The sequence below is a fragment of the Pituophis catenifer genome, unplaced genomic scaffold (genome assembly GCF_029215685.1).
Source record: "Pituophis catenifer annectens isolate HBS135680 unplaced genomic scaffold, rPitCat1.0.hap2 SCAF_2, whole genome shotgun sequence".
Lineage (NCBI taxonomy): Eukaryota > Metazoa > Chordata > Lepidosauria > Squamata > Colubridae > Pituophis > Pituophis catenifer.
Genome location: NW_027256882.1, coordinates 240,153,072 through 240,180,736, shown reverse-complemented (window position 1 = coordinate 240,180,736; position 27,665 = coordinate 240,153,072). Strand labels below are relative to the sequence as shown.

General features: G+C 37.3%; 1 protein-coding gene across 2 annotated transcripts in view; it reads right to left on the bottom strand.

The window, feature by feature from the left end:
- Positions 1–27,665, bottom strand: part of MARCHF3 (membrane associated ring-CH-type finger 3) — a 134,055-nt gene that overhangs the window by 29,687 nt on the left and 76,703 nt on the right. For both annotated transcript variants that reach the window (XM_070935687.1, XM_070935688.1), the window contains one exon: positions 1,315–1,558. In XM_070935687.1, coding sequence (XP_070791788.1) covers positions 1,315–1,502 — 188 coding nt within the window. In that variant the 5' untranslated portion in view covers positions 1,503–1,558. The remainder of the gene's footprint in view (positions 1–1,314; positions 1,559–27,665) is intronic.

The following is a 27,665-nucleotide window of genomic DNA, read 5'->3' as shown; positions in this document are numbered from 1 at the left end:
TCAGTGTGTCCTTCCTTTAAATCTCTCAGCCCTAACATATCTCACAGAGCAGTTCTGGCAGGACTGAACAGAATCCTAAGTGTGCTGTTCTTAAGAAAAAGGAGAAATCAACACAAAAACAAATGCACAAATTTTAGAAATTTATTGTTAGAAAAGGCGTTTATTCTAAGATAGATCTAGCATGGTGATCTGCAATTGAAACTTTAGCTTTTTATATAAGTAACTTAAACTTTCTGCAGAAACTTCCAATAATCCGTTTTGTAAGGAAAAAGCACATCATAATGTTATGTATATTTTATTAACACAGTTCACATCACATATTTACACACACCCACCTGTGCCGAGTTAGGAAAAGGAATATCTTTTTCTAAGAATCCAATGCGGTTTGTTGCAATTCTGGTCGAATTGGCTAATGGTGTAACAGGAAATATACATGCCATGGTGCATTTAACAATTATTGTTTGTGAGTGAGTATCTATGCATTAAAGTTAACTTAAAGAATAAAGACCTATGAATGACTCAATAATATTAAGGGAAAATAAATATTCCAATCTGGAATCTTTCAGAAGTACTGCATTACAATGCCCATCATTCCCAGCCAGCATGCACACCCCCATATGTTAACAGTAGTATGACTTCCAGCTGTCAGACCTATTCCTGAAGCACATTTGAGAAAAACCATGTAGCCAGTGATTATTGTGTCAAACAGTTAAGAGGTTCCCTGGCTGTAGAAATATAAGGCAGACATGAAAGAGTGAAAAAAAAAAAAGCTCCATAACACTCCGAAGCTGGATGAGAGAAGACCCAAAGAATCTCCTTCTGTCAATTATTCATACAGAAGCACACAGTTTGCAATGAGCAGCATGCACAAGTCAGCAGGATGACACTTCTAAAGTTTTCTTTTCTAAATCGGAAGGATTTATTGCATCTTATTCACTTTACAACCCACCTCTCCCAGCTATTTCCCTACCTTTTCCTGCGAGACCGAGCAAGTTTACGCATTAGAGATATTCACAAAGTTATTGTCAGCTTACAAAATTCATTCTGAATTCAAAAGAGGAACGCTCTAACAGTGCAAGTTGTGTGTGGAGTCTGCTCAGAGTTACGGAAAGAGGAGCGTGCAGAACTGTAGCCTCTAATCTAATCAGGATAAAAACAGTGCTTAGCCTAGCCTTAAAAATAAAGTCCCAAGTAGGACTACAAAGGTTCAGATCTTGCAACCAATATCCCCTCCGTTCTTTGCCCTTACTCCTCCAGCACCGCTGAATGGGCAACCAGACATGTCTTGAGTTTGATACGACTGACTGACCGTACCTCTGCGTGGCAAGAGTCCGTACTACAGTTGATAGCAGCTGTCCGTCCTTGGCCGAAACTTGCATGACATACTGCGGCTGTCCATTCACAAGGCTGCTACAGTCCTCCACAGTCTTTACCACAGGAGTGGCTGGGCTGGTGCAGTCTGGTAAGACTTCGGGCAGGTGACTGCAGCGGCTGGTTGTCATGGTAACAGACAGCAATTACTCTGCTAATGGCTTCCACATTCATACAGGATTTCCATCTAGGAAAAAAGATTAGAAAACCATTTATTGAAGAGCAGGCTGCAAAGACTGAATACAGACCACCTGCATCTTCATTCATTAATATTCAACAGAACTCAAAACAGCATCATTTCTTGTTATAGCTTTTTTTTTTTTTTTGGTAAAGCACTAAAGGGGAAAAGCAAAGATTGATAACAATGCAGAGAGCCCCGCGACGTACAACGCTGTCTTATTGATTCTCTAGGAAAATGAGAGATTTTCTCTCTTTAGGAAAAAAAAGAAAAAAAGACCCATGTTCCTACTATTGGCGGGGGATGGGCAGCTTTGAAATGTGGGCTTGAGAAATTGCATCTCTATGAAGCAAATGTGTGTGTTTGTTGCTTTGTGTTTCTCCATAATCATCAGTGTCTTGATAATAAATGGGAAGTCTCTTTTCACTGCTTCTCCTTCCTCCCCCCCACACCTGTCTACCACCACCAAATATTTCTTGCTTGTTGCACAGGGCAAAACAGATTTTGCTTTTGATCCCGTCAATTCGATCTAAGCCTCTCCTCAAAAAGTTATGCCTTTCACGAGAAAGAGGACAAGAAACTTACAATCTCTCTCTCAGGGAATCATCCATTATTGCTAAGAGCATTACATCATCAAGCTTGGAGCAAAACACCAAAATTAACGTTTAATGAGAAAGGCAGTTGACTACCTCAAAGTAGGAATAATATATGTTACAAGTTAAAAGTGAGGAGGAGAGAGGGAGAAAACCAATAGTCCATGGGATTAGCTTTTTACACATAAACATGGTCCCAGCAGAATAATATGTAAATATGAGAACTAATTTATCAAGAAAATTCTATTCTCACTCTCAGTCAAGGTATTAATGAGGGTGTTAGAGTTTCTCAAGATCTTAACAGAGATAAGTGTGAGACAAGAATTGTGCTTATTACTATTTGCCAAACAGTAAAAGAGAAAACCCAGGGGTATTGTTATCTTTTTTTTTATTATTCAATAATTTCATTTATTTTAAAAATGATACATGTCACAGCCTGCCACAATTGGCAGTCAGCATAAAATGGAACAGTTTTTGGAGTCCTCCTTCACAGATCAATGCAATATCTTACTGTAATATTTCCCATAATATAAAAAAGAAAACTGAATGAGGTGGTGGGGGCAGGGGCAAAGGAGTCTTTTATTTTACGGGACTTTGGTAAAAATGTCACCTATCTATGATCAAACACATACGCAGATTAACAATTCATCACTGATCACCTTCTGTTCTGAACATACTACCATATATTCCAGTGCTCTTCATTACAATGAATGCACACCTGATTTTTAGGAAAGATTACTTCACTCTGTTTGGAATAAAGTTTATTGGGCCTGACAGAGCACCAAAAAAGGAATTTTGGATTTGCTCACTCCTTTCTTTCTCTCAATTCTCCTTTCTCTGCCTCCCGATTACAAGTAGTAAAACGCTACGAAATTTGAACTGATCACATCTTGGTCATTTCACTTTTATTAGCTTGATTTAATTGTCTGAATTATCAAATATAAATGCTCAAGGGGACTGGCACATACCCAATGTACATTTAAAGCCATGATACAGCACCCGAAATATCAATTCTATTGTATGTGTTTTTTTAAAATCTGTGTAACCTCAAAGCATGGAAAGATTGAGGTCAGCCTTGGATAAGCTTCCTTTGATCACTGAGGCCACGGTCATGTTATTGAGCACCCTAACACTTGCAGAAACATTAGTAGAGGCAAGAAAATTATTCAGAATGTCCATATAACATGAACGATGGCTCAGGTGTTTGCATGCTTACAAAATATTAAAGAAAGGATGTTTGAGAACACTACCCTTATTTTAGTGGCTGTTTAGCCTTGAAGAAAGTGAATATTCTCCAGAGAATCTGAATACTACCAAGGTATTATTTTATGGTAATGCCAATGCTCCGAGGACAAGGAAGAAAAAGAGTAGCATCCTGATCCTCATTTCCAATAAAACAGAACAAATAACACATTCTGGTACCATTAATACTAAAGGGAATGCAGGAGAATGCAGACTTAACAGAACAGTCTCATCTCCTACAGCATATGGACATGGATTATGAGCTACATTTTAGTTTTGAAATACATGCTGAGACTGTTCATCGAGCGTATGCAGCAGCACAGTAGCTGCCTCATTAAACTTAAATAGCCTAGACAGTGCTGTGCTTACAGATCCATGCTATAGAATTCTACATTTTCTTGCTTGCTGCTTCACTGACCTCATTATGTACAGCAGCAAGATTATAATTCTGCAGAAAGTGACCATCCGTGGTTTTACAAAGGTTTCCGTCAATCAATGAGGAGTGTTTCTTAACCACCAAATGATGCAGCTAAGAGCAAAATATTAAATGCACCCAACTCTCTTACACTGGCTGTTAATTAAAAATAATAAAAGTTCTGAGCAGCCCACCCAGCATGCCACATTTAAACCTATTTGTAACATATTAAAAATAGTTTAAAAAATTTAAAACTGTCATTTATTCTATTATAGATGTAGAAGATTTGAGGGGCTAGAAAAGAGCATAGGGGAAGAGATCGGCTGCTGAAAAAGTTCATGGATGACATGACATTTCAAACCAGATCAACGCCAGAACTCTGATTGGGTTAACAATCCTTCTTTGCCTTCTTCTTTTCTATCCTAGGTCAACCAAGCGAGAATTGTAAAATGAACACCAATCTCAAACATTTTTTTTTAAAAAAAATCAGCAATGACAGAAACTCTATGATGTGATTTTCTGAAACCAAAACATTAGATTGTTTCTCACTCTTCTCTCTAAACACGACACCTCATATACATCCAACAATATAAGTGATAAACTGCACATGTTGAATTCTGAGGTAAATATAAAAAATTGTTCTGAGAAGACCTATTGACTAAGACATCAACAACATATACCAAAAAATAAAAACCAAACAAAAAAAATATCATGCCACCTAATGAATTTCTATCCCATACAGATATTACCACATTTGTTGTAACTGTTTTAAAATTAAACATATGGAAATTGCTTATTGGAATCAAATACAGGACCAAATATGCACTTTAATTCAGAATTCCCAAAACAAATATATAATTGAAAGTACAGGTAGTCCTCAAGTTACGAATGTAATGGAGCCTGCCAATTACACTCATAACCAGGGGATTCATAGGAGTGAATCGCATAACTTGACCACAATCACTTCCTGCTTTCGCCCATGCATTCACTAATCAAATGTGTGGGTTGTTAAATGCACATATGGTATCTCAGGGTGGGGAAGGGCATGAAGGGTCTAGTGATGGAACAGGTCACCTGTTGTAAACTACAGAATATAGAATAACAGAGTTGGAAGGGACCTTGGAGATATTCTAGACCAACTCCCTGCTCAGGCAGGAAATTCTATACCATTTCCGACAAATGGTTGTCCAATCTCTTAAAAACTTCCAGTGTTGGAGCATTCATAACTTCTGGAGGCAAGTTGCTCCACTGATTAATTGTTCTAACAATCAGGAAATTTCTCCTTGCTTCTAGATTGCTTCTCTCCTTGATTAGTTTCCATCCATTGCCTCCTACCCTGCCTTCAGGTGCTTTGGAGAGTAGGTCGACTCCCTCTTCTTTGTGGCAGCCCCAGATATTGGAACATTGCTGTCATGTCATCCCTAGTCCTTCTTTTCATTAAACTAGACATACCCAATTCCAGCAAGCTTTGTTTATATGTTTTAGCCTCCAGTCCCCAAATCATCTTCGTTACTCTTCTCTGCATTCTTTCAGAAGTCTCAGCATCTTCTTAATAATATGGTGACCAAAACTGGATGCATTATTCCAAGTATGGTTTTACCAAAGAATTATGAAGCAGTATTAACACTTCACGTGGCAGCTGCAGCACACTGCTGACTCATATTTAAGTGATTGTACACTAGGACTCCAAGATCCCTCTCACAGTTACTACTATTGAGCCAGGTAGCACCTATACTATACCTATGCATTTGGTTTTTGTTGCCTAAACCTTACATTTTTCACCATTGAATGTCATTTTGTTAGATGTTCATGTCTGTCAAGATCCTTTGGTATCTTAAGCTTATCTTCTGAAGTGTTGGCTATTCCTGCCAGTTTGGTGTCATCTGCAAATTTGATGAGTTCCCTATCTATCCCCTCATCCAAATCATTGAAGATGTTGATGAATATCCCACCACATACTTCCCTCCACATAGAGATAGTCCTCTATTTACAACCATTTGTTTAGTGAACATTCAAGATTACAGCATACTGAAAAATGTAATGTAAAAATGTAATTTATGATCGATTCTCACACAACAATATTACTGATCAACATTTATATTATTCCAATAAAGGAATAGCAAGTTCTTAAGCAGAACCTGATACATATCATGAATGCAAGATTGTAGTCCTGGGATCTTCATATTTTCCAACCTAAAAGAGTTTTTTATTGCATCCCAAGTAAAATCCATGGTTCTTCTTAAAATGGTAAATTCCAAATTTTGCGTTATAGTTCAAAATTAGATTCATATTTTAAAACAAAACTAATTTTTGTAACAACATATTAACAATGTTTGGATATTAAACCAAAAGAGATAACAGTGAGACAACTTCATATTATATGAGTGCTCCCTCGCATATTTTACAATTTCAGCCTAATGGGATTGATATTTCCAATCTTTTAAAAATATTTTGAGGTGTCCTAAAAACATTAATTCTGTTGTTAAATTAAGATATTCTTTAAATTATTAATATGTAATTTGTTAATAAATAGTATTCCAACTCTTTATTCTTGCAATATTTAATTAATAATTAATAATTAATATCTGTTAATTTATAAACAAAAATACCATGGCTTTAAAATCAAACCAAATGCATATAATATTAACAGTAATTCAGGAGTTTTAGATGCTGCTGATGCAAACTACACTGACTTATGAAATCCTTTATTTATTAATGGTTTGGTTGTATTGCAGAATTATGCTATATAAATGACTAACTAGACTGTATAATTTTCTTTTGAAGGAAAAAAAATTAATATAATTTCTGCACCAAAAATATGAATTTTCAGATCTCCCAATATTCTACAAGTTTAGATGTTTTCCTTTGTATAATTCATTTTCATTCCGCTAACCACAACTAAGGAAAGACAGCAATGTACAAAGGTAATATATATTCAGCTCAGTCTCCTTTCAGAGATCTAAATTCATAGTACTTCCAAACCAGATTTCAAGACTCTCACCGTTACTTGAGAGCAGAGATGGACAGAATACTAATAGATCTCTGAGTGATCTGCTATGGATAAGCAAGGTTGTCTAACACCAGTAACAACTAAAAAAAGTGTTTGCACCCTTACCTTAAAACCCAGAGATTTATTTTGATGAATAAATTAAAACTGAATTTGGAACCTTGAGAGGGTTTAAGTCTTTGTAATAAACATTGCTTTTACTGCATCATAACAAGTTGCAACTTAACAGTAATACTTAGAAGTCTAGATGTATCCCACAGAGTTTGCTTTTTTCAACTAGTGAGTGAACAGAGAAAGCAAATGGGAGTTTATCAAGAGAGAACATGAGCCAAGGAGGGGAAAGAGACTGCTACTGCTTATGACTGCTAATAGTTTCCTGTGTGGCTACTCATTGAATCTATTCTTCTTACGTTCAGGCAGCTAAAGGCACATATAAAGTGAGGAGGGAGCTTCTAATGAGTAAATGAACAGGAGTTCAGTAGGGAGTCATTCCCTTCTTATTTTTTCCTTTTTTTCACCATCTTCTTTTAGTCCAGAAGCTAATCTTCATTCAGAAAGACAGTTTTCACATCTAGGAGGTCATAACTAAATCAGACAAAAAGGTTTGGGTGGAAGCCAGTTTAGAAGGGTGGCAGAGGACAGTTCTGATCAGCACGGGTGCCAAGGCAGTGACCTTCAAATGTGTGCAAAATTTGTCTTTCTGTCCCCAAATGTAAGGGAAGAATACCAACAATCTTCAATGTGCTGATGATACAACTGTCCCCTCAGAAACCAAAGAAGGCCTCAGACATTTGATCATAAGGATTAAAGAAAGCGAGCAATTTGGCCTCTTTCTGAATGTCAAAAAGGCCATGCTCACGATCACTGCAAGGAATGGACATGTCAGAATAACAATTGATGGTAAAGAGATTGAATGTGTGCAGAAATTCACTTTTCTAGGATTGATCAAAGCAGTGAATGCAGTCCAGAAATAAAGTGTTGAATCGCACTGGGTCACACAGCATTGATAAACATGGATCAAGTATGGAAAAGCAAGGACGTAAAGTCTGGCAGTTAAATGCAGATTAGACTGCATTGTCATGTTGCCCATCTACTATGCGAAAGTTGAACTATGAAAAAAACCTGGACAGGAGGAAAATTGACTCGTTTGAGCTGTGGTGTTGGATAAGACTCCTATGCATTCCTAAGATGACAAAAATGACAGATAAGCAGGTACTGGATCACAAAAAAACAGACATATCTCTGGAAGGCAACATCACAACATTCTGCCTTACTTATTTGGCCATGTCATCCAATCAAACTTACTAGAAAAACAGTTATGCTTGGATTGGCCAACAGTAAAAAGAAAGTAGATACCACCAAAGCTGACACAAGCCAGAGCACAAAACAACTCAAAGAAGACAAAATGTGGAGGGAGAATTGCCATAGAATTGCCAAAAATCAAATTGAACAGTCTTCTCCTTCTCCTTTTCCTTCTGCTACTTCTGCTTGTTTCTAGGCCACTTCTAGGATCTTTTTCTTGAAAAATGTAATTGAAGTCGCTAGATAGCTAAGAACTTGATATGACATCCAAACACCATAGTGGGTATTTTCCAAGTCTCTCTAGAAAGGAATGTCCAATAACAAGGAATGTCTTATCCTTGATTGTGATCTATTTCAATCTTGAAGAAATTCTTATCTGTGTGTAAGTGTGTATGTTCACACACATAGGGAAAATGGTTTTTAGAAAATATTTCTACTCTCCTCTAAGTTTTCAGTATTTTTAGGTACAAATTGTTGAAGTTGCTTTCTGACAAGTACTGAAGTGTCTTGATAGGAAACACATTTAAAGCATTCCTACCTCTGGTTTACTGCTTTATATAAATGTCAAATGACTATGATATTATTCTTAACTCTTAAAAACATACTTGTCATCCCGTATTTCTATTGCTTCCAAAATATGGTAACAGAATCTGGAGAAGGCAGGTATGGGAAAGGATATTTTCCTTTGCCGAAGGACATAATCATACAAATTATGTAGAGAATATGATCTTCATGAAGCAGTACAATACATTATTTCCCTAAGGGAGCACCACGGTGCCAGTTAAGCATTTCCCTTTTGCATTTCTATTACTGATTTAAGTGACAGGTGTGAAAAGTGCAGAGAGTCAGAATATTCCTTACTCCCTACTGACTACTCATGAGTGGAAGCTGAATGACAATAGCATTGCATCACATATTTCAGTTCCTCCATGGAGCTCTAAATATAAATCAGTTAATGAATAAACTCTCAAGTGAGACAATAAAGCAGTGCTGCACATAGAAACATTGTGGTAGAAACCGGTGGAAAAATGTTGGGCTAGCCTGAAAGGATTTGAAACAGGATTTGATTACCAGCTTTTCAAAAACCAGAAGCCACTCTTCTGTTCTTGCAAGGTCTGAGGATGGACTTCTACTTTTCATCATTTGTGGCATAAACCAAATATGCTGTTTCATAAAGCCATGAATAGTAAGTATTTAATCATTAAATATTCTTGAATTTTTAAATCATAGATTAAAATCATGTAGTTTAATTAAGGGGTGAAATCTACTTACCTTCCTTACCGGTTTGGAAGCACATGCTCTGCAGGCGCACGCAAGCGAAAGCACATGTGCAAAAGGTAAAAAAAAAACTACTTCCTGGTTAAAACCAGGAATAAATGACACCTGAGCGGCGATTGCAACCGGATCGCCGAACCACAGGGAAAAATCACTACCAGATCAGGTGATCCGGTCCGATCCGGGAGCATTTCACCCCTGGTTTAATTTCTTCATAAGACCCAGTTCAAACTAAGTAAAATTTAATCTTAGCAAATATCCTATTCTGGCAAAAAAGAAACAAACATCCATCATAATACTGTTTATTCTTATTTTGTGACTGAGAAAAAGAAAAGGCAAATAATTCTGCAGATCTATAAATCTAAAAGTACTACAAAATTCATCTCATAAAAGACGTTTATATACTGCAATTCATCAGTATTTATTTCCAGGGACTGTTCAATGTAAATTTATATTAAAAATAATATGAAAATTAACAATAACATATTTCAATTGATAAAAATATTAATATATTGATTTTAATTGATGTTTTTGAATGTACTTTTACATTGCAAATATTATAAATTACAATATACATTTTATTATATACTACAGAACATATTTTATATACTCACATATACAGACTATAAAAGACTCATCTCCAATATCTGAAATAAAATATAATATAAAGTGCCCGAGTGAACAGAAAAAAATAACAGTCCTGTGTACATATAAAAAAAAATAATAATGTGCATTTATTTGTGATGCTAAAAATAAAAAAGTAGTATTTTGCTGTGTTTGGCTTCTTTGGGAGGTAGCATACTAGAAGGCATAATAATGATAGGTGGACATCGAATGTTGCAATTGTTGCATGTACACCAGTGGTGAAATCCAAATTTTTTTACTACCGGTTCTGTGGACATGGCTTGGTAGGCGTGGCAAGGGAAGGATACTGCAAAATCTCCATTCCCACCCTACTTCAGGGGAAGGATACTGCAAAATTCCCATTCCCTCCCCACTCCTGGGGGAAAGATATTGCAAAATCTCCATTCCCACCTCACTCTGAGGCCAGCCAGAGGTGGTATTTGCTGGTTCTCTGAAGTACTCAAAATTTCCGCTACAGGTTCTCCGAACTGCTCAAAATTTCCACTACTGGGTCTCCAGAACCTGTCAGAACCTGCTGGATTTCACCCCTATACTATAAAGTTGAAGAATTACAAAAGAACACTGGGAGAATATCTGAAGGATAGCAAAGAAGATGCACTGAAGTTAAAAGCATAAAGGCTTACTAGAAAGACCAAATCTGCATGCAAAGCCAGAATTGAGAAGGTAGTTGTTTTATCTAGCTTGAATAATGAAATGTCTGCAAGAAAACAGCCAAGCTCAGAGAGCACCAAGGACCCCTCATTTTAGAGCTATAGATGTTCTCTTTTACTGAGAACACAATAAAGAAGCAAAAGAGACAGACAACCACATAGTTAGCTGCTGAAAGAAAATAACATAGACTGTCTACAAACACCACTTGAAAAAATATCAAAACTACTAGAATACAGGCTACTTAATGAAGCCAGCAAAATAACAATAGCAATGTTATAAATGAAATAGAGCTTGATTTCTTCAAGATCTACTGCTGAACAAATCCCACTAAATCTTAAGACTAGGTCACAAAATACAATTACTGAGTTCATGTAATGTGCTATGTCCAAGTAAAACGTATTATAGCTTAATATGGAAACTTGGTTCACATAATAAGCTAAAACAATTGTTGAATTCCCACTCTATCACACATTTCTCAATTCATTTTTGTCAAGTCTACTATTTTGTCCAAACTTAGGTCCTGGTGTTCTGCCCCAGCTACGGACCCCAAAGAACGCAGCACACACAAAATCTATACAAAGCTTATTTTACTCAAATAAGTCAGTCTTTTTCAACCAAGGGCTATTAATAAACTGTCTTAACAGCCTACCAGAATTCTAAGATAAGGTAATCACAGTCTTATTAGGGTTGGTAAAAAGCCCAGAAGCAATTTTGCAGAGAATCCAGACGCGAAGGAGAGTGAACTAAAGTTGTTCCCTACAGCTTGCTGCAATCGGTGTTCCTCCTTAAATAAGCTAAGGGAGTGGCCAATTAGCCCCAAGCCTTACTCTCAAGGAGACCTCCTCCTGAGGAGCCACTCCTGCCTTTTGGAAGCTCTGCACACCCGTGCATTGAGAAGAGGATCCTCCTCTTCGTCCTCTTCACTTAAAGGAGCTTCTGGAGGTTCTGAAGGCCCTGGCTGAATCCCTGCCTCTGGCACCACATCTTCTCCAGCCTCCTCACTGACCGACTCGAGCACCAGTTGCACAGGCTGCTGGCGCAGCACCACACCAGCTTCCTCGTTGTCGGAATCAGCTACAATCTGCACAGGCCGCTGACAGGCCACAACACCTGGTTAGATATTTGCCATTTTCATCAGTTGTAGGGCTGATATCCAATTGAACCTCATTTTAAATATATGAAACAGTATTATCATCAACAAATTATACTTTCAGTCACTACATGGTGGATGTAATGTGGAGAAGCAAGAGGGAATGAAATAGAATTTAATAGCAGTTTCCTTTAAAAGCTGCCTTCTGACAGCAATTACACAGATATACATAGAACCATTTTATCACCAACCCTATAATTCTTCATTCACATAGCTAATCCAAAGAAGATACAATTGATAGTATGAAAGACAGAAAAGTCCAAAATAATAGACAGGACTGCATTGTTACTGTAATTTTTTTTAGGATCAGAGCAATTGAACATTGACTAAAATGATTACTAGCTATGACCATGAAAGATTGATAGGAGGATGCACCATTTTTAAGGTTCTTGCCTTGTTTTCCATATAGGGTTAGTTATCCTTCTTTGGAAAAATGCAAACCACAAATGATTCTTCAAATGGCATTTCAGCTATCTTGACTGGCTAAGTTTTTATAACAGTTGGATCAGAAATTTATAAAGGACTTACACTTTCATGCTGAAATAAATTACAACCTGTACAGCCCATTAGGGAAAACTTGCACTGCATTCCAATTCACCTCTGGACAATGAGATTCAGACGAGAATCTCTTTGGCTGATCTACAATTATGTAATTAATTTCACTTGGAAAATTGCCAGTCAAAACTAAACCCTTTATTGCATCCAATATATGGTTTTATACTGCACTAATTTGTTTTGTTTTTAAGAGCTTTTTTCCCTTCCAAATATTGTAATTCATTCTGAGCTTTCAGGCAAAGAATCTCAAAATATAAACGTTAAAATTAAATAATATTAGTTCAATCAAATATTATTTTTTCATCATTCTGTTTCATTGATCCATTTTAGGTCAGTATTGTGAATATCTAATTTCATCTTAGATTTTATTCAGTGCCTGCACATTTTAAATATATGTAAATACAATATGCAGATTTAGAATTGTTCTCTTTGGTATCATATTAGCTAAATAAAAGATTGTTCCTGAATACTCAAAGAAAAAATTTACTCAGTCTTTAGAAATCCAAGGCAGTAATCCAATTTATAAAATTATCCATACTTAAACATTGCCCTATTGGCATAGCCAATGTCAACAACATTCAATAGCTATTCAGAACAGAGTAATAGAGGGAACGTGCATAAGCGCACTAACGTGCCTATTGTCCCTGTCATTGTATTTTTTTTCTTTTATTCTTGTTCTCACTTTTGTTCAACAAATTCTAATAAATAAAATAAATAAATAAATAGAATAAGAGTTGGAAAAGAACATGGAGGTCATCTAGTCCAAACCTCTGCTCAAGCAAGAGATCCTATATCCGTGATGGCGAACCTATGGCATGAGTGCGACAGGTGGCATGCGAAGCCATATTGGTGGACACATGAGTTTAGCTCCGGTGCACATGTGCACGCCAGCCAGCTGATTTCGGGCCTTCTGGGCCCACTGGAAGTCGGCAAACAGGCTGTTTACGGCCTCAAGAGGGCCTCTGGGGGTGTGTGGGGAAGGCTGTTTTCGCCCTCCCTAGGCTCCTAGAAAGGCTCTGGAGCCTGGGGAGGGCAAAAAATGGGCCTCCAGGCCATCACATGCCAAAAGTGTGGGAAGCGTGAGGGAGTCGCGCACACATGCACGGGGATGGGCACATAGAATTATGGGTGTGGGCACACATGCATGTGACCCCCCACGCTTCCCACACTTTTGGGACGCAATGGCAAAAAGGTTAGCCATCACTGTCCTATATCATTTCAAACAAGGGCTAGTTTCAGAAGGGATTTTTTAATAGTTTGGCAAAGAATAAAACTGTGACTCAAGGAAATCAAAGAAGACTGCAATATTCCACAAATGACTTCAAACAAGCATGAATATACTTAGTAAGTTGCAGTCAAACATACAGAGATGTCAAGCTGCAGCCTTGCCAGCCTGGAGATGAATTTAAGCGAGAACTCATTTGCATTTACAACAGGAACTCAAGTTGAAACATTCATTGCACTTTTGACTGCTTTGCATAAACTGAACTCATCTCTCCAGTGCATCAAGTGCTATTATGTCAACGAATTCAATTACCCAACTAGATATTTCTCATTTCAACCAAGTTTGTTAGGTAGTCTTCAGAAAACCCCGAATAGCTTTTGAATCACAGGGCATAAAGTGCTTTTTAAAAATAAGATGTGGGAGTTAAAGTTGAATAAATATTGAAGTAGTAACTTGTACAAGTTACCCATTTGTGCTTTTTCAGCACCTTTAAAAAAAATGCATAATGCTTCAGTAGTGTTCAACACTTTCAAGCACTCCGAATGAAACCTACAGCAACTCCCTATTTCATGTTATTCCCAAGAGTCTCCTACTAAGTTTCAAAGAGATACTCAAATACTCAAAAACATTTATCCTGCAGCTGTTGAACTTCAAGGCCACAAGAAGAAAAATATAACTGGTATGTTGTTAATGGAAGGCTCCCCTAACAGTAGTCATCTACAAGAAAGTGTGAGAGAAAAGGGTGGGGGGAGAGAAGAGGATCTCAAAACTGGAACAATCATTTTCAGTTTTTAGAGTCTATGAAAAATACTTAATGCTTCCAATGTTTTGTGCACTTGCAATATGTGTATTAGCTTACAACAGTCTAATCAAAGAACCACCAAGGATACTCCCACCAACACTGACAGGACAAGCCACTAGTTTATAAAAATAAGAACAAACTCCACTCCCTTCTAGCACTGATGATGTTACCTAGTTTGGTAATGAAATGTCTGCAAGAAAAACACCAAGCTCAGAGAACACCAAGGATCCTACAGTTCAACCCTGGAGCTACAAATATTCTCTTTTATCAATGTGTATATTAGTTGCTCAAATGTATATTATTAAAAAGTCATTAATCATGGAATTACTACTACACAACACTGGTTTCTATTTAGGAATTAGTGTCTTTTTGAAAAATTATTACATAAATCTTCATACAGCTGTCAGTCTTCACTCTTAGCTCAGAGAGCACCAAACAGCCCTATCCTAAACTTTGTTGCACTATCACATACAACTGCTTCAGTATAGTGCAGTGATGGCTAACCTTTTTGCCATCGCGTGCCAAAAGCGTGGGGAATGTGGGGGGGTTGTGCGCGCGCGTGCCCACACCCATAATTCAATGCCCCCCCACACCCCGCATCCCCGCTCATGCACATGCGACTCCCCCTGCGCTACCTCCGCTTTTGGCACGTGACGGCAAAAAGGTTAACGGTGGTCCTGGTAGGCCCGTTTTTCACCCTCCCCAGACTCCAGAGGCTTCCTTGGAGCCTGGGGAGAGTGAAAACAGCCTTCCTCACCCCCAGAGGCCTTCCGGAGGCTGGAAATGGCCCGTTTCCTGACTTCCAATGGGCCCGGAAGGCCCAAAAATCAGTTGGCTGGTACGCACATGCGCGCTGGAGCTGAGCTAGGGCAACAGTTAGGTGCCCACAGATATGGCTCAGCGTGCCACATGTGGCACCCGTGCCATAGGTTCACCATCAGTATAGTGAGTTAACATTCAATATCCACAAGCCAAGCACAGCTTCCAAAACAAACATCAGTTTCTGGAATACACAAAGACAAAATAAAGACTATAATTTTAGAGCAATATGACCCATGACAAACCAGTCATTTGTACCCCAGGGTGCCTTTGTATCTTAGCTTTAACAGATTTCTGCAGTTACTGTGGATTTTAGTTGCTTGAAATATCTATAAAATTTTTAGATATAAAATTAGATATTATAAAATTAAATTTTAGATATAAAATTTTAAAAACCTGCGTTACTTAATTATTCCAGAATAATTTTTTTGTCAACTGTTCATCCTTTTTTTTTTTTTTTTTTTAAAGAAAGCACCTGGAGATTTACTCCTTTGGCAGTGATTGATAGTAATTAATACTACTATTCAGCAATCAGGAATCTGTTAAACCAGTGGGAACATTTGTAATTTAGGTAGTTTATAATGGGCAATCTCATTATATCATGGTAGACTGCTAGAAGTGAAACTAGTGAGATAATTTAATTAGCTTTCCCAGAATGACTACTACCGTACCATACTAGCTTCTGGGAAATGGGACTGCCTTTTTTTCAGGGAAAGGGCAAACGAGGCTACCCTTATCCACCATTTATTTAAATCATGCATGTGAAAGTCAGAAACACAGGAAAGTAAATCAAGTCTCCTGAGCCAAGCTTAGCTCTTGGTAACTTCACAGGAATGTCCATGAACTTTTTTTTCACAATAATACAGATTGGTGGATTGCCATCACCTTCTCCTCAGATGTTTTTAAAACTTCCCAGTCTACTCTACAGGTTTGGTATTAGTGGAGGTCTCCCACGCAACTACCAACTAGGCCTGGCCCTAATTAGCATCTGAGTGCAGTCTAAGTCAGGTAAATCCTATTACTTGCTGAAGAGCCTGGATAGCTCTGCAGACAAGGCACTGTAATTTAACACCAGCTGTCTGCAATTAAAGTAAGTTCGAATCTTGCCAGACTCAAGGTTGACTCAGCCTTCCATCCTTTCTAAGGTAGGTAAATTGAGGACCCAGTTTGTGGGGGCAATAAGCTGACTTTGTATAAAGTATACAAAAGTATGAAGGCTATTGCTTAATGCACTGTAAGCTGCCCTGAGTCTCCGGAGAAGGGCGGCATATAAATCAAAATTAAAAAAAAAAAAAGTTCATTTGTAATATATATTTTTTTTTTTGCTATAGGTAGTGCACTAGTGAAATCCACTAGAGACTGATATAATTTTTTAAGGATTGGCATATTTTTTCCTATTATGATGTATTTTTCCCAGTCCATTCAAAACAAAACTAAAAAGAACATACCAATTATTAGTATTATTAATAAGTTTCATATTGATGCTACATATTCTTGATGGCATCAATATGCTATCAATCTACAGTATCTCTGAAGATGTTCAAGAGTCAGTCTTTAAGTATTCTATTAAAAAAGCAACAGTAATGCTTTCATTTCCAGTACTGCTAGGCATCGGATTTGTAATCTGAGTACATATTACAATAATGTTTTACAATATATAGCTTTGCTGGATTTCACCAATACAAAGAAGCAATTCAGCCTGGTTGTTCTGCTTCATGTTACCCATGCTCTGATTTTTGAAGAGAAAAACATTTAAAGCTCAACTGGGTCTAAAAGGAACTGCACAAAGCTTCATGTCCCTTTAAAAAAAACCCTCTATACCCGTGATGGCGAACCTAGGGCATGCGTGCCACAGGTGGCACATGGAGCCATATCTGTGGGCACAAAAGCGTTGCTCTAGCTCAGTTCCAGTGTGCATGGGCACGCCAGCCAGCTGATTTTCGGGCCTCCCAAACCCATCGGAAGTTGGGAAACAGGCCACTTCCTGCCTCCAGGGATGGTGTGGGAGGCTGTTTTCGCCCTCCCCAGGCTCCAAGAAAGCGTCTGGATGGGCTTTCCAGGCCCACCGGTAACCTTTTTGCCATCGTGTGCCAAAAATGGGAGGGGGAAGCGTGTGTGTGTGTGCATGGAGGAGTGGGGCGCATTGAATTATGGGTATGGGCACGCGTGCGCTCGACCCCCCCGCACTCCCCCCGTTTTTGGCACGCAATGGCAAAAAGGTTCGCCATCACTGCTCTATACATAACTTGTCTCTACAGTACAAAAAAAAACAAAAACAAAATCCCAGACTCCCAGAATGAAAAATTAATGATGAATTTTAGATAAAGAGGTAAGCTTGTGATACTGGTTTTCAATTTATTTACACACTGGGTAATTAAAACTTTCATTGCCACCTTCATGAGTCACAACACTTTTCAATATATCTTAATTTTATTTTAAAGCTATCTTCTACCAAAGGCCATATTGGCTTTTTAAGATCTGAAAAAGAAATCCATTTGCTACCATACCATTTCATTACATCTATAGTTTAATGGATGAATTTTACGATAAACAGAGAATATGCTTTCTGACTAGCTCAGTCATTAAAAATGTGGGTCCCTAAATCTCCTGAATAAATGAGTGGCAAAAAACAGGCACTGGAAACCATTGGCACTAGCTCTTTAGGAATATAGCGTCAGAAAGGGTTGGTTTGGATGCATAAGAGACCAAGCGTGGAGTTTTCTAAAGCACTATCAAACAGATATATATGCTTTCTTGCAAACACCCATTTCCTATTAGCCATGAAAGGAGCAAAAGCAGAGGGAAACATAAGAAACAGAAAACCTTGAAATCCAGAATCTGTAACAATTCATGAATGAGGCAACTGATTGCATGATAAAAAGCTTCTTCTGGAAAAGCAGTTATCTTTTATTCAATTGTAAAAAGAAATAAATAGTTACGCACATACCAATATGTGCTATTAGCATAGTTTGCTTAACTATGATTTACTGAATAAATCAGTTAATTAGGATCCCATCATACTGAACCATAAATCATGTGTAACAAAACTCAATAGCTTGACTCGCACAATGTGCCAAGCCTAAATGAAAAATACCTCTGCATTATGACACAGCACAATGTGGGTATCCAGCCTATATGTCGAGCTGCAATTGAGCTACTCAATAACTTTTATGTTATTTGGCAGGGGAACTTTATTCTTCCTCCATTTATTACAATGGGAAGTGGTAAGGTTTGGATAAACAGCTCTGATTCCTTTGCATTTCACAGCAAGTCAATTCCACCTTGAAGTAAGCTGCTGTCTCTTAACCTCAGCAGCTTCTACTGAATCATGAATCTTGGCAAGCCTCTGTTTTTGCTGGAGAAGCTGCAAAGTAATATAACAGCTGAGTAGCTGAACCTGAGAAAGGAATTGGAGGACATGTTCCTATTTCTTCCAATAAGCAAAAAAAAAAAAGCCCTTAAGAAACTTTATTGAGCCTGTGACCTACTGTATCCATATGCAGATGAAATATCCCTCATTTTCAGTGCATTTCTTTTAAAAAAAGGAAGGCTTAATTTGATCCTATGTCACATTGATTTACCATAGCCAATTTTTTCCTCTCAAACCTGACTTCAGTTTGACTTTCACATTTCCAGGCTAGAATTAAAGACTAGTCTGGCTGTTACATATTATTATGGTTACAAAAGCCAAATAAGAAGGTGACAAGGAATTCACTGTGCAGCTCTTGAACTCTGGAGGAAACGGTCTTGGATCTGGGCATTTGGCTGATTTTACCTCTTTGGAAGAGTGCTGCATGATAAGTTACATGATCTCTGCATTGGTGAAATTAACCACGAGGGCCTTTTTTGCCTCCCTAAATGCTACACAGACGCAGCTAATGTTTCATCTTGTCTAGCCTTGCGTTGTTCATATTTTCCTCCCAAATCTCTATTGATTTTCATTTATATGCACTGCTAGCCTTCCAAAAATTACTTTTCAATAATAACTATGCAGCATTGTTCAAAGAGTCATGGTTACATATCCAATATTTTACCTGCGACTTTTCCAAACAGATCATTTGGGCACATCAGTTTCCCTCAAGAAACACATTACTTTAAATCAGTGGTGGGTTTCAAAATTTTTTACTATCGGTTCTGTGGGTGTGGCATGGCTTAGTGGGTGTGGCTTGGTGGGCGTGGCAGGGGAAGGATTCTGTAAAATCTCCATTCCCACCGCACTCTGGGGGAAGGATACTGTAAAATCTCCATTCCCACCCCAATCCAGGGGAAGGTTATTGCAAAATCCCCATTTCTTCCCTATCAGCTGGGATTTGGGAGGCAGAGAATAGATGGGGGTGGGGCTAGTCAGAGATAGTATTTACTGGTTCTCTGAACTACTCAAAATTTCCACTACCGGTTCTTCAGAACTGGTCAGAACCTGCCGAAACCCACCTCTGCTTTAAATCCACATAAAAGAAAACTTGTCTTTCTATGCATACTGAGATATCAATTGCTTATAAGATTAATAAAAGTTACAGTAAGTGCCATAAAGACTTTACGGAGTTGGGTGTATACATTAAAGTTTTTGCTTAGCTATAAAGGTTGCCTGGTGATTAGGGACAGACCTTTATCTCATGCTCCTATATTTCTTACTGTTGTGAGAATAAAAGATTGGGGTATTATGTGCAGTGTTCTGGAAGATAGGTGGGTGTTCTCACATTAGTGAGATATGCAAAGTAGAGTCTTCAGGTAATAGAACTGGGATTGCTATTTTTTAGCTTGTGTGGATAATCTAGCATTTTAGCTTCTGAGAGGCTTCTTTTGGAAAATGGTAAAGACCAGCAACAAATAAATTGGTTTTGTTTTTCCTGGTGGTGGTGGTGGAAGCTTTACCTTCTTCCCTCTCCTCAAAGTTTTAATAATAAAAGAGAACAAAGTTACTTGCATTCAATTTTACCACTTACGCTGCTTTATACTTTAGTTCTACTAACATCTTGGTCTTTACTTATATGTGCATTTCTTATTTCTAATCAGTCTGTATTGCTTGAACTTATATCAAAGTCTCTAGTCACCATTTAACCACTTGCAAGTTCATTTCTTTTGCTGTCACCGACTGTCCTAAATTGCTGCTGAAGAATTGGCAATTTCTCAGATTGTGCTGGGGGGGGCAGAGGGGGGGAGAAGGGACACGAAACTTTACCAAAAGTGTTGGCTGACTTTAGCTTCTCAGTGCTGCCGCTGGCCTCTGCTTCTCCTTTCAGCTTCTTTGCTGTTGAACTGGTGAAGTCCAAGCCTGCTCCCCTTTTACAATCAATTAATTGCCTGTTGAGCTGATACAGCTGTTCTTCTCCCTCAGTTGCAAATTCCTCCTTTTTGCTTTCCCACACAACGCAACACAACTCTTCCACCAAGGTCACCAGCACACTCTAGTACTCTCAGCTGTTTCCTTTTTCTTTTACCATCGCAAGCCAGGTGTGTTGCTCTTTAGACAGCCTGAAAGTCCCAGAGGAGAAAAAGAAGGGAAGGAAATGTTCCGCTGGCCACTAAAGGCTTTTCTTCGTAATAGAATTTTGTAATTTCTAAGAAAATTGGCTATATTTGCTGATGATACCAAACTGTTCAAGGAGGTAAAATTAAAAGCAATTGTTAAGATTTCCAATGGGATCTTTTCAAATTGTGGGAACAGGCTTAAATAGCAAAAACAGTTGTAAAAACAAAAACAAGTACAATGCACATTGGCAGAACACATTCAAACCTCACTATTAATGGGATTTGAGCTGGCAGTGACTGGCCAGGAAAAGGACTGTAGCTTCACCGTGGACACCTTTAAAAAATGTTAACACAGTACATAGCAGCTGTACTATGTACAAATAACCACAATTTCTGAAATCATTAAGGAATTGAAATGGAAGTGATTATAATAATGTCCATATATGCAAATCTAAGGTAATACAACAGTATACAATACAAGGGAATACTGTAGGAAATTCTGATCCCCATACCTTAGATTACTGTTTCTCAGCCTTGGCACCTTTAAGATGTCTGAATTTCAACTTGCAGAATGCCTCAGCCAGCTTGAGTTGAAATCCAACATCTTAAAGGTGCCGAAGTTGATGTAAGTATGATACAGCTAGAAAAATTCAAAGAAGTTCAATGAAAATGATCATGGGGGATGGAACAGCTCCCCTTCAGCAATTGGGGCTCATTAACTGAGAACAAAAGAAGATAATGAGCAATCTGCAGAAGTACATAAAATCATGCATGGCACAGATAATGAGAGAAAGTTGCTTTTCTCTTACATATGTGTTGGAACTCAGGTCATCCATTGACATTAAATGAAATATTTTGGATTAATTTGTCTTTTTTTATATAGCGCAAAGATATAACTGAGGAAGTTATATTCAGTTATATTCAGCCAATTCAGATGATTTTAGATGGTACTGGACAAGTTCATGGAAACTCGGGCTATCAATAACTACGATTGATGACCATTTACTATCTCCTGAATGGCAACATGTCTTACAATGCCAGCTGAGAAGTGACACTGGTGGCAAAGGACTGTCATCCTCTAGTCCAGACTTGTAAACTTCCAGAATGAATCCAGTTACCTATTCTAGGACAGAGGTTGCTGAACTAAATTAACCTGTGTTCTATTTCTGCTCTAACTACTGAGCAAGAGAAAAGAAATTTAATAAATAATTAAAAATACACAATGCGTATTTCTGTCTATATGTTTTATATGCACAATTTTGTGTGTAATAAATTTCATTTTAATTTCTTTTTTCCTTAAGCATAATCTCGACTAATAACCACAATTTTTTAAAATTTGATTTTAATTTGATTTATATGATTTATATTTAATTTGATTTATTTTTTTAATTTGATTTTAATTTGATTTATATGAACCCAAAAGTTCAGATGCTAAGTGAGACAGTTGTTAAGTGAATTTTGCTCCATTTTACAACCTTTCTTGCTACAGTTGTTAAGTGAATCACACAATGAAACACTGCAGTTAAGTGAATCTGGCTTCCCTATTGACTTTGCTTGTCAGAAGGTCCCAAGACAAGAGGAGATCACATGATCCCAGTATCCTGCATATGAGTCAGTTGCTAAGTGCCTGAATTTTAATCACATGATCATGGGAATGCTGCAACGATTATAACTGTGAAAAACAGTTATGCCACTTTTTTCAGCACCGTTGCAACCTCAAATGGTCACTAAATGAACTGTTGTAAGCCGAGGACTATCTGTACTGAGCATTCTTAAGAGCATACACTTTTCTTACATGTACTGCTATGCAGTTTGGACTTGTGAGAACAGAGCACAAAGACAATAAAATGAACTTATAAGTACACGAAAATAATGGATAGAAATCCTCAAGGAACAATAAGTGGGACACTGGATAAGGATGATATACGCATATTAATTTCTACCCCACAGTCCTATGTTAACAGCCTTCCCTTCATATTTCAGAGTCTTAAACTTAAACTAAAATTTTTCATTCCAAGAAAAAAAAGTATACTTGCAAAAATAATGTTCCTAGACATCACATTCATAACATTTATTAGACTTAGAAAGCATTTTGTGTGGTAGGTCCTTCTTTTTAGAATACCTTATTTTGATAATGCTCCATTGCTTTTCCCTACTTTCTTTTGCTATTCAGTAAAATATGCTAAAAACCAATCATTTGATATCTATTCATTAGGATATTAACAAAAAAACATTTTCTGTTCTATTTTTCCTACCACTTAAACTATACAAAGTTCATTGCTGTCGTCGTGTTTAGAATTCATTGAAATGGGTAAAGTTAATTACTTGATAATATTTGGTAGTCGTAGCTCAGCTAAAAAAAATATGAAAAAGAAATGGGTAAAAATCCTGTGCAGTATTTCCCCTAGTAGAACCACTTCTATCTCCAGATTAGGAAGGAGGGGTAATTCCTCCCATTTTTGCCTCCAATGTGGTCTCTAAATTTGGAGGGTTTCCAAATTTTCACTAGACAAAGGAAAATAAGGTTTTATCCAAACTTAAAAACACTGTACAATTTATGAGCAACCATGAGTGTTTATTTGACTTAGAGATCTCTAGTTAAATCAAATTTTTATCTGAAGGACAACCCAGTTGAAGAGTTCTTTAAATAGCTCATCTATACACTATGATTGCTAACTGGCATTCATTTCTAATCTTCATCCCAAAAGCTTAGGTTCCCATAATTGGTTTGGACAGAATCCATAATCTGATTTTTATTAGCCCTCCCCTCTTTCATTCCTCTGCCTTCTTTTTGGCAAAGTATGAATAAAACTTTATTAGCCTGTTATTTTCTTTGTGGTAATTGATAAGATGCAAGTACAGCCCCAGACTGATTAGTGTGGCTGGGCAAATTGCTATTAAAGCTCTTTCATGTTCATAAGCCATTAAAATGAGCATTTCCTCTTTGGAGCTTCAACTCATTTTATTTATTTATTTTCTGTTGAATTGGGGCTATGGGATTAGCAACAATTAATGTTAAGTATTTTCTCCTTGAACAATTTAAATTATCTCAAAGCCATTTTCTCCTCTTATTTCTTCTTCTTCTAAATTTACTATAATTAACACAATGTTTATTCCCTCCCCTTTTATAAAGAAACTGTATTTATATTATAAATTTATAATAAAAGCTACACTGCACTGCTTCATAATTCTTGAATCTGGCTGTTGAGCTTTCCTGCTTCTTCTACCATATGTATAATCATCCATGACTTTGAAAAACCTCAATTATCTTTACTATGATGCTCTATAAATAGGGTCACATAATAGAGATTAATAAGGATATTATTTCTTCTTATAGTAGTGGGCTCAGCTCCTCCCCAATTAAAAAATAAATCAGCTGTGTTGGAAGAAAAGGAAACCATGCACAAATGAAAATGGAAAGCATGTCAGGATTCAAACCAAAACTATTAGCAACATAACTAGAATAAATGCAACAAAATAATTACCCTTGATGCAACTACTGAACAGCAACTACATTCCAAAGTTATGCTTTTGCTACTTCCTTGTCTAGAGACGCAATGCAACTACCAGAAGCAATTAATATACTAGTGCTTTTACCATCAAAAAGCCTACAGCCATCCAAGATAAATCAATTGTCAAGGTTGAAAGAGGCTTCTTTCTTTCTTTCTTTCTTTCTTTCTTTCTTTCTTTCTTTCTTTCTTTCTTTCTTTCTTTCTTTCTTTCTTCTTTCTTCTATCCTTCCATGGCTTAATGATTTGGGTGAAGTGAAGTACATGGCCAGCTTTCCAAATGCCCCTGACTTAAACTATATACTATTTTATACCCTATTTCCCCAAAAATAAGACATTCCCTGATAATAAGCCCAATCGGGCTTTTGAGCACATGTGCTAAAATAAGCCTCCCCCCAAAAATAAGCCCTTCCCAAAAATATTTAAACACAGAGCTGGAAATCAGGTAAGAAAGCAAGAGGAGCCCCATCTTGCTCCATGTGCCCCAAAATAATAAGACCTCCCCAAAAATAAGGCCAAGTGCTTATTTCGGGGTTCAAAAAATATAAGACAGGGTCTTATTTTCAGGGAAACACGGTAATATAATTTTTCTTGAAATGTTTAATGCACTACACCCAAGAAATTTACAATTGTCACAAATACAACAAAAGTTTAACTCAATAAACAATTGCCCTGACATATATGGCATAATATGGTGTTAGAAATTCTGTTTTATTATATAGGAATTGTAGCAGAGGATTATTATATAGCCATACAGATTGATAGCAGAGGATGACTATACAGCCATATAGATCAAATAAAGTTTACAGTGTACAGTCACCATGTGCCTTGCTGCTTAATGGTTTCAACTGTCACAGGAAACTCTCCTCAGAATAAAAACAATAATAGATTAAAACTATAGATGCAAACTAAATACTGCAATCTACTGGCTGAATAATTCTGTAGTTGTTGCAATACAAAATCCATTCTAACACAGGGTGTCAAACTCGATCCCATTTTAGGCTGTATCAGGATTTTTTTTGCCCTTGGGGGGCTGGGGTGGGGGTAGCCTGGTTGTCAGGGCCAACTGGATGGGCGTGGCTGGGGTGGGCCAGGGCAGCAGGGGCCGGTCTCTCACAGTCTCTGGGATGGCCCTGCAGAATAACTCTGGACCTATCGTGAGCCGGATCCGGCCTGCAGGCTGCATGTTTGACATGTCTGTTCTAATATACTATATTTCAACATATGGCAATGTTCTGAGTTAAAATATAAATCTGAAAGAAACTGCAGGACAAATACCTTAACTTTTTTTTATTTTTCAAAAATGAAGGATCAGTAGTGCTACAAATTCACATAATCTCAACACATCTCTCTCTAAAATTCTTGGAACTGTGACCACTGACTACACACAGCTCCACCGATATGTAGCTCATAGGTCTGTTACCCTTGGAGTTCTTTCTCACCATGACTGCTAAGAATACACAACAGTTTCCTTTCACTTTGAATGGAAAAAACATGTAAATATACTGTATCCCTAAATCAGACTGTCTGACAGTACATCACAATCTCTCAGTTTATCCATCTGCAATATGGTGTAATACAAGTCTACTTTGCTATTACTGTAAAGTTAACAAGACTTCTAAATGGAAAGTCCTTTGAAAATCTAAGACTGATACACTGGAATACTAAGTACTTTTATTCTTCTCTCTATGCCAAACAGGAAAGAGAAAAAACAATGGCAACTGTTGATATAAATTGTCTTTGTTTTGCTAAGCAAGAAGAGAGAACTACCAAGAACTTTCCCTTTTTATTTTTATGGAATGCCCTCCAGACTGAAATGTGTGAATTGAAATCTTTCATACATATTGTTTGCTGCTAGCCAACACTGTTCTGTTTCTCTGTGGCACTTGGGAAACCAAATGCCTACTATGTCATGGACTTGGAACAGTGCTACTGCTGTGCCGGTTTTCAGCTTGCTCAGATTTGCAAAGCATCTGTCGTGAGCAAACAAAGTATTAATGTGAGAAATGCAAAGCATGTTTGCAATTATGTGTGTCTGCATGTTCCTACTGTCATGAAAAAGACAGCCAATGGGCATAAATACTTCTGTCAATCACAGTTACTATTACAGCACTGGGGACAAAAGAAATCACGAGTATTCATCCCAGAGCAGTTAATGGACATCAACCACTTTACTCTGAAGTAAATGGCTTAGGAATTTCAATGGAAAACTATAGAATTCTATTCCGTGGCTTAAATGTAAGTTATTAATTTGCATCGTAAAAGCAAACTACATGTTATAAAAGATTGCATTACATTCTCTTCTACTATCGCTATGTGGTATTTTTACGGCACATTTCAAAGAATTTCATATACACAATCACAGTAATCCTGTAGCGATGGGGAATTAGCCGTTTGCCTAAGGCCACCCAGAGAGAACATTACAGCATCCCATCACACCAGCTATTCAAATAGCTGCCTTAAATCTGAAGATAAATCTTTTAAAAATGTATGCCTGTTATTCTATGGGAAGGGGAAGAAACATGTGTTCAATGTGACTTAGTCCGTGACAATATCAGTTTTCTATCTGTTTAATTTATTTATTTAGTTAGTTAGTTCATCGAATATGTACAAGATAACAGGAATAAGTATAAACATGGATATTAATACAGGAAATGGGTATGAATAAATGGGGACAGTAGGACAGTCTGTGCTGGATTAAAACTTCTCAGGCCTTTAGTATCTCATATTTCTCTCACATGTCTTCATTCTTTCCACTACCTATAACTAAGGAAAGCAGAAACCAAAGAGTTTTGAACAAAGAGATGGGTGAGCTATTACAAGCTAGTTTGGGGCATCTGGCTTTTTCACAATGTCCCAAACCTTTTACAATCTTGGGAGGAAAAATCAATGTGTAATATCTCATTCACTAGTTGGTGACCAATTATTTTTTCCTTTAATAGTAGATGGCTAGATTCTGTCACACTGTGCACTGAAACACTTGTATTTTAATACTGTCAAACTTCCACATGTTAAATGGAAGGTGTATGATTAGAACTGATTTTCATATTCAAAGCTGGTAGATACCTTGCCCAACGCCCATTGGACAATCAAACAGCTTTTCATGGATATGCATTACTTTTATGACTACAATATTTTTCTCTACAGAGTATTTTAAGTAGTCTTCAGTCATTTAAATTCTCTTGTAATTTATATGAAATCCATCACTTTTCCCTGGAAGTCAAATAGTGTGATCTGACAGTATGTACGCCTTCATTACACAGAGCTAACATATAAGATTCTACCAATTTATTTATTTCAACAACTGAAATAAATTATATATATTGTGCAAATACAATACCAACAGGATATTTGTGGAGAATTACAGGCAAACTACATTTATTAAGGGTAGTTGCATATATGATTTATACAAAAAAGGTATCTTAGAGAAAATGGAACATAGTAGTACATGTGTGTG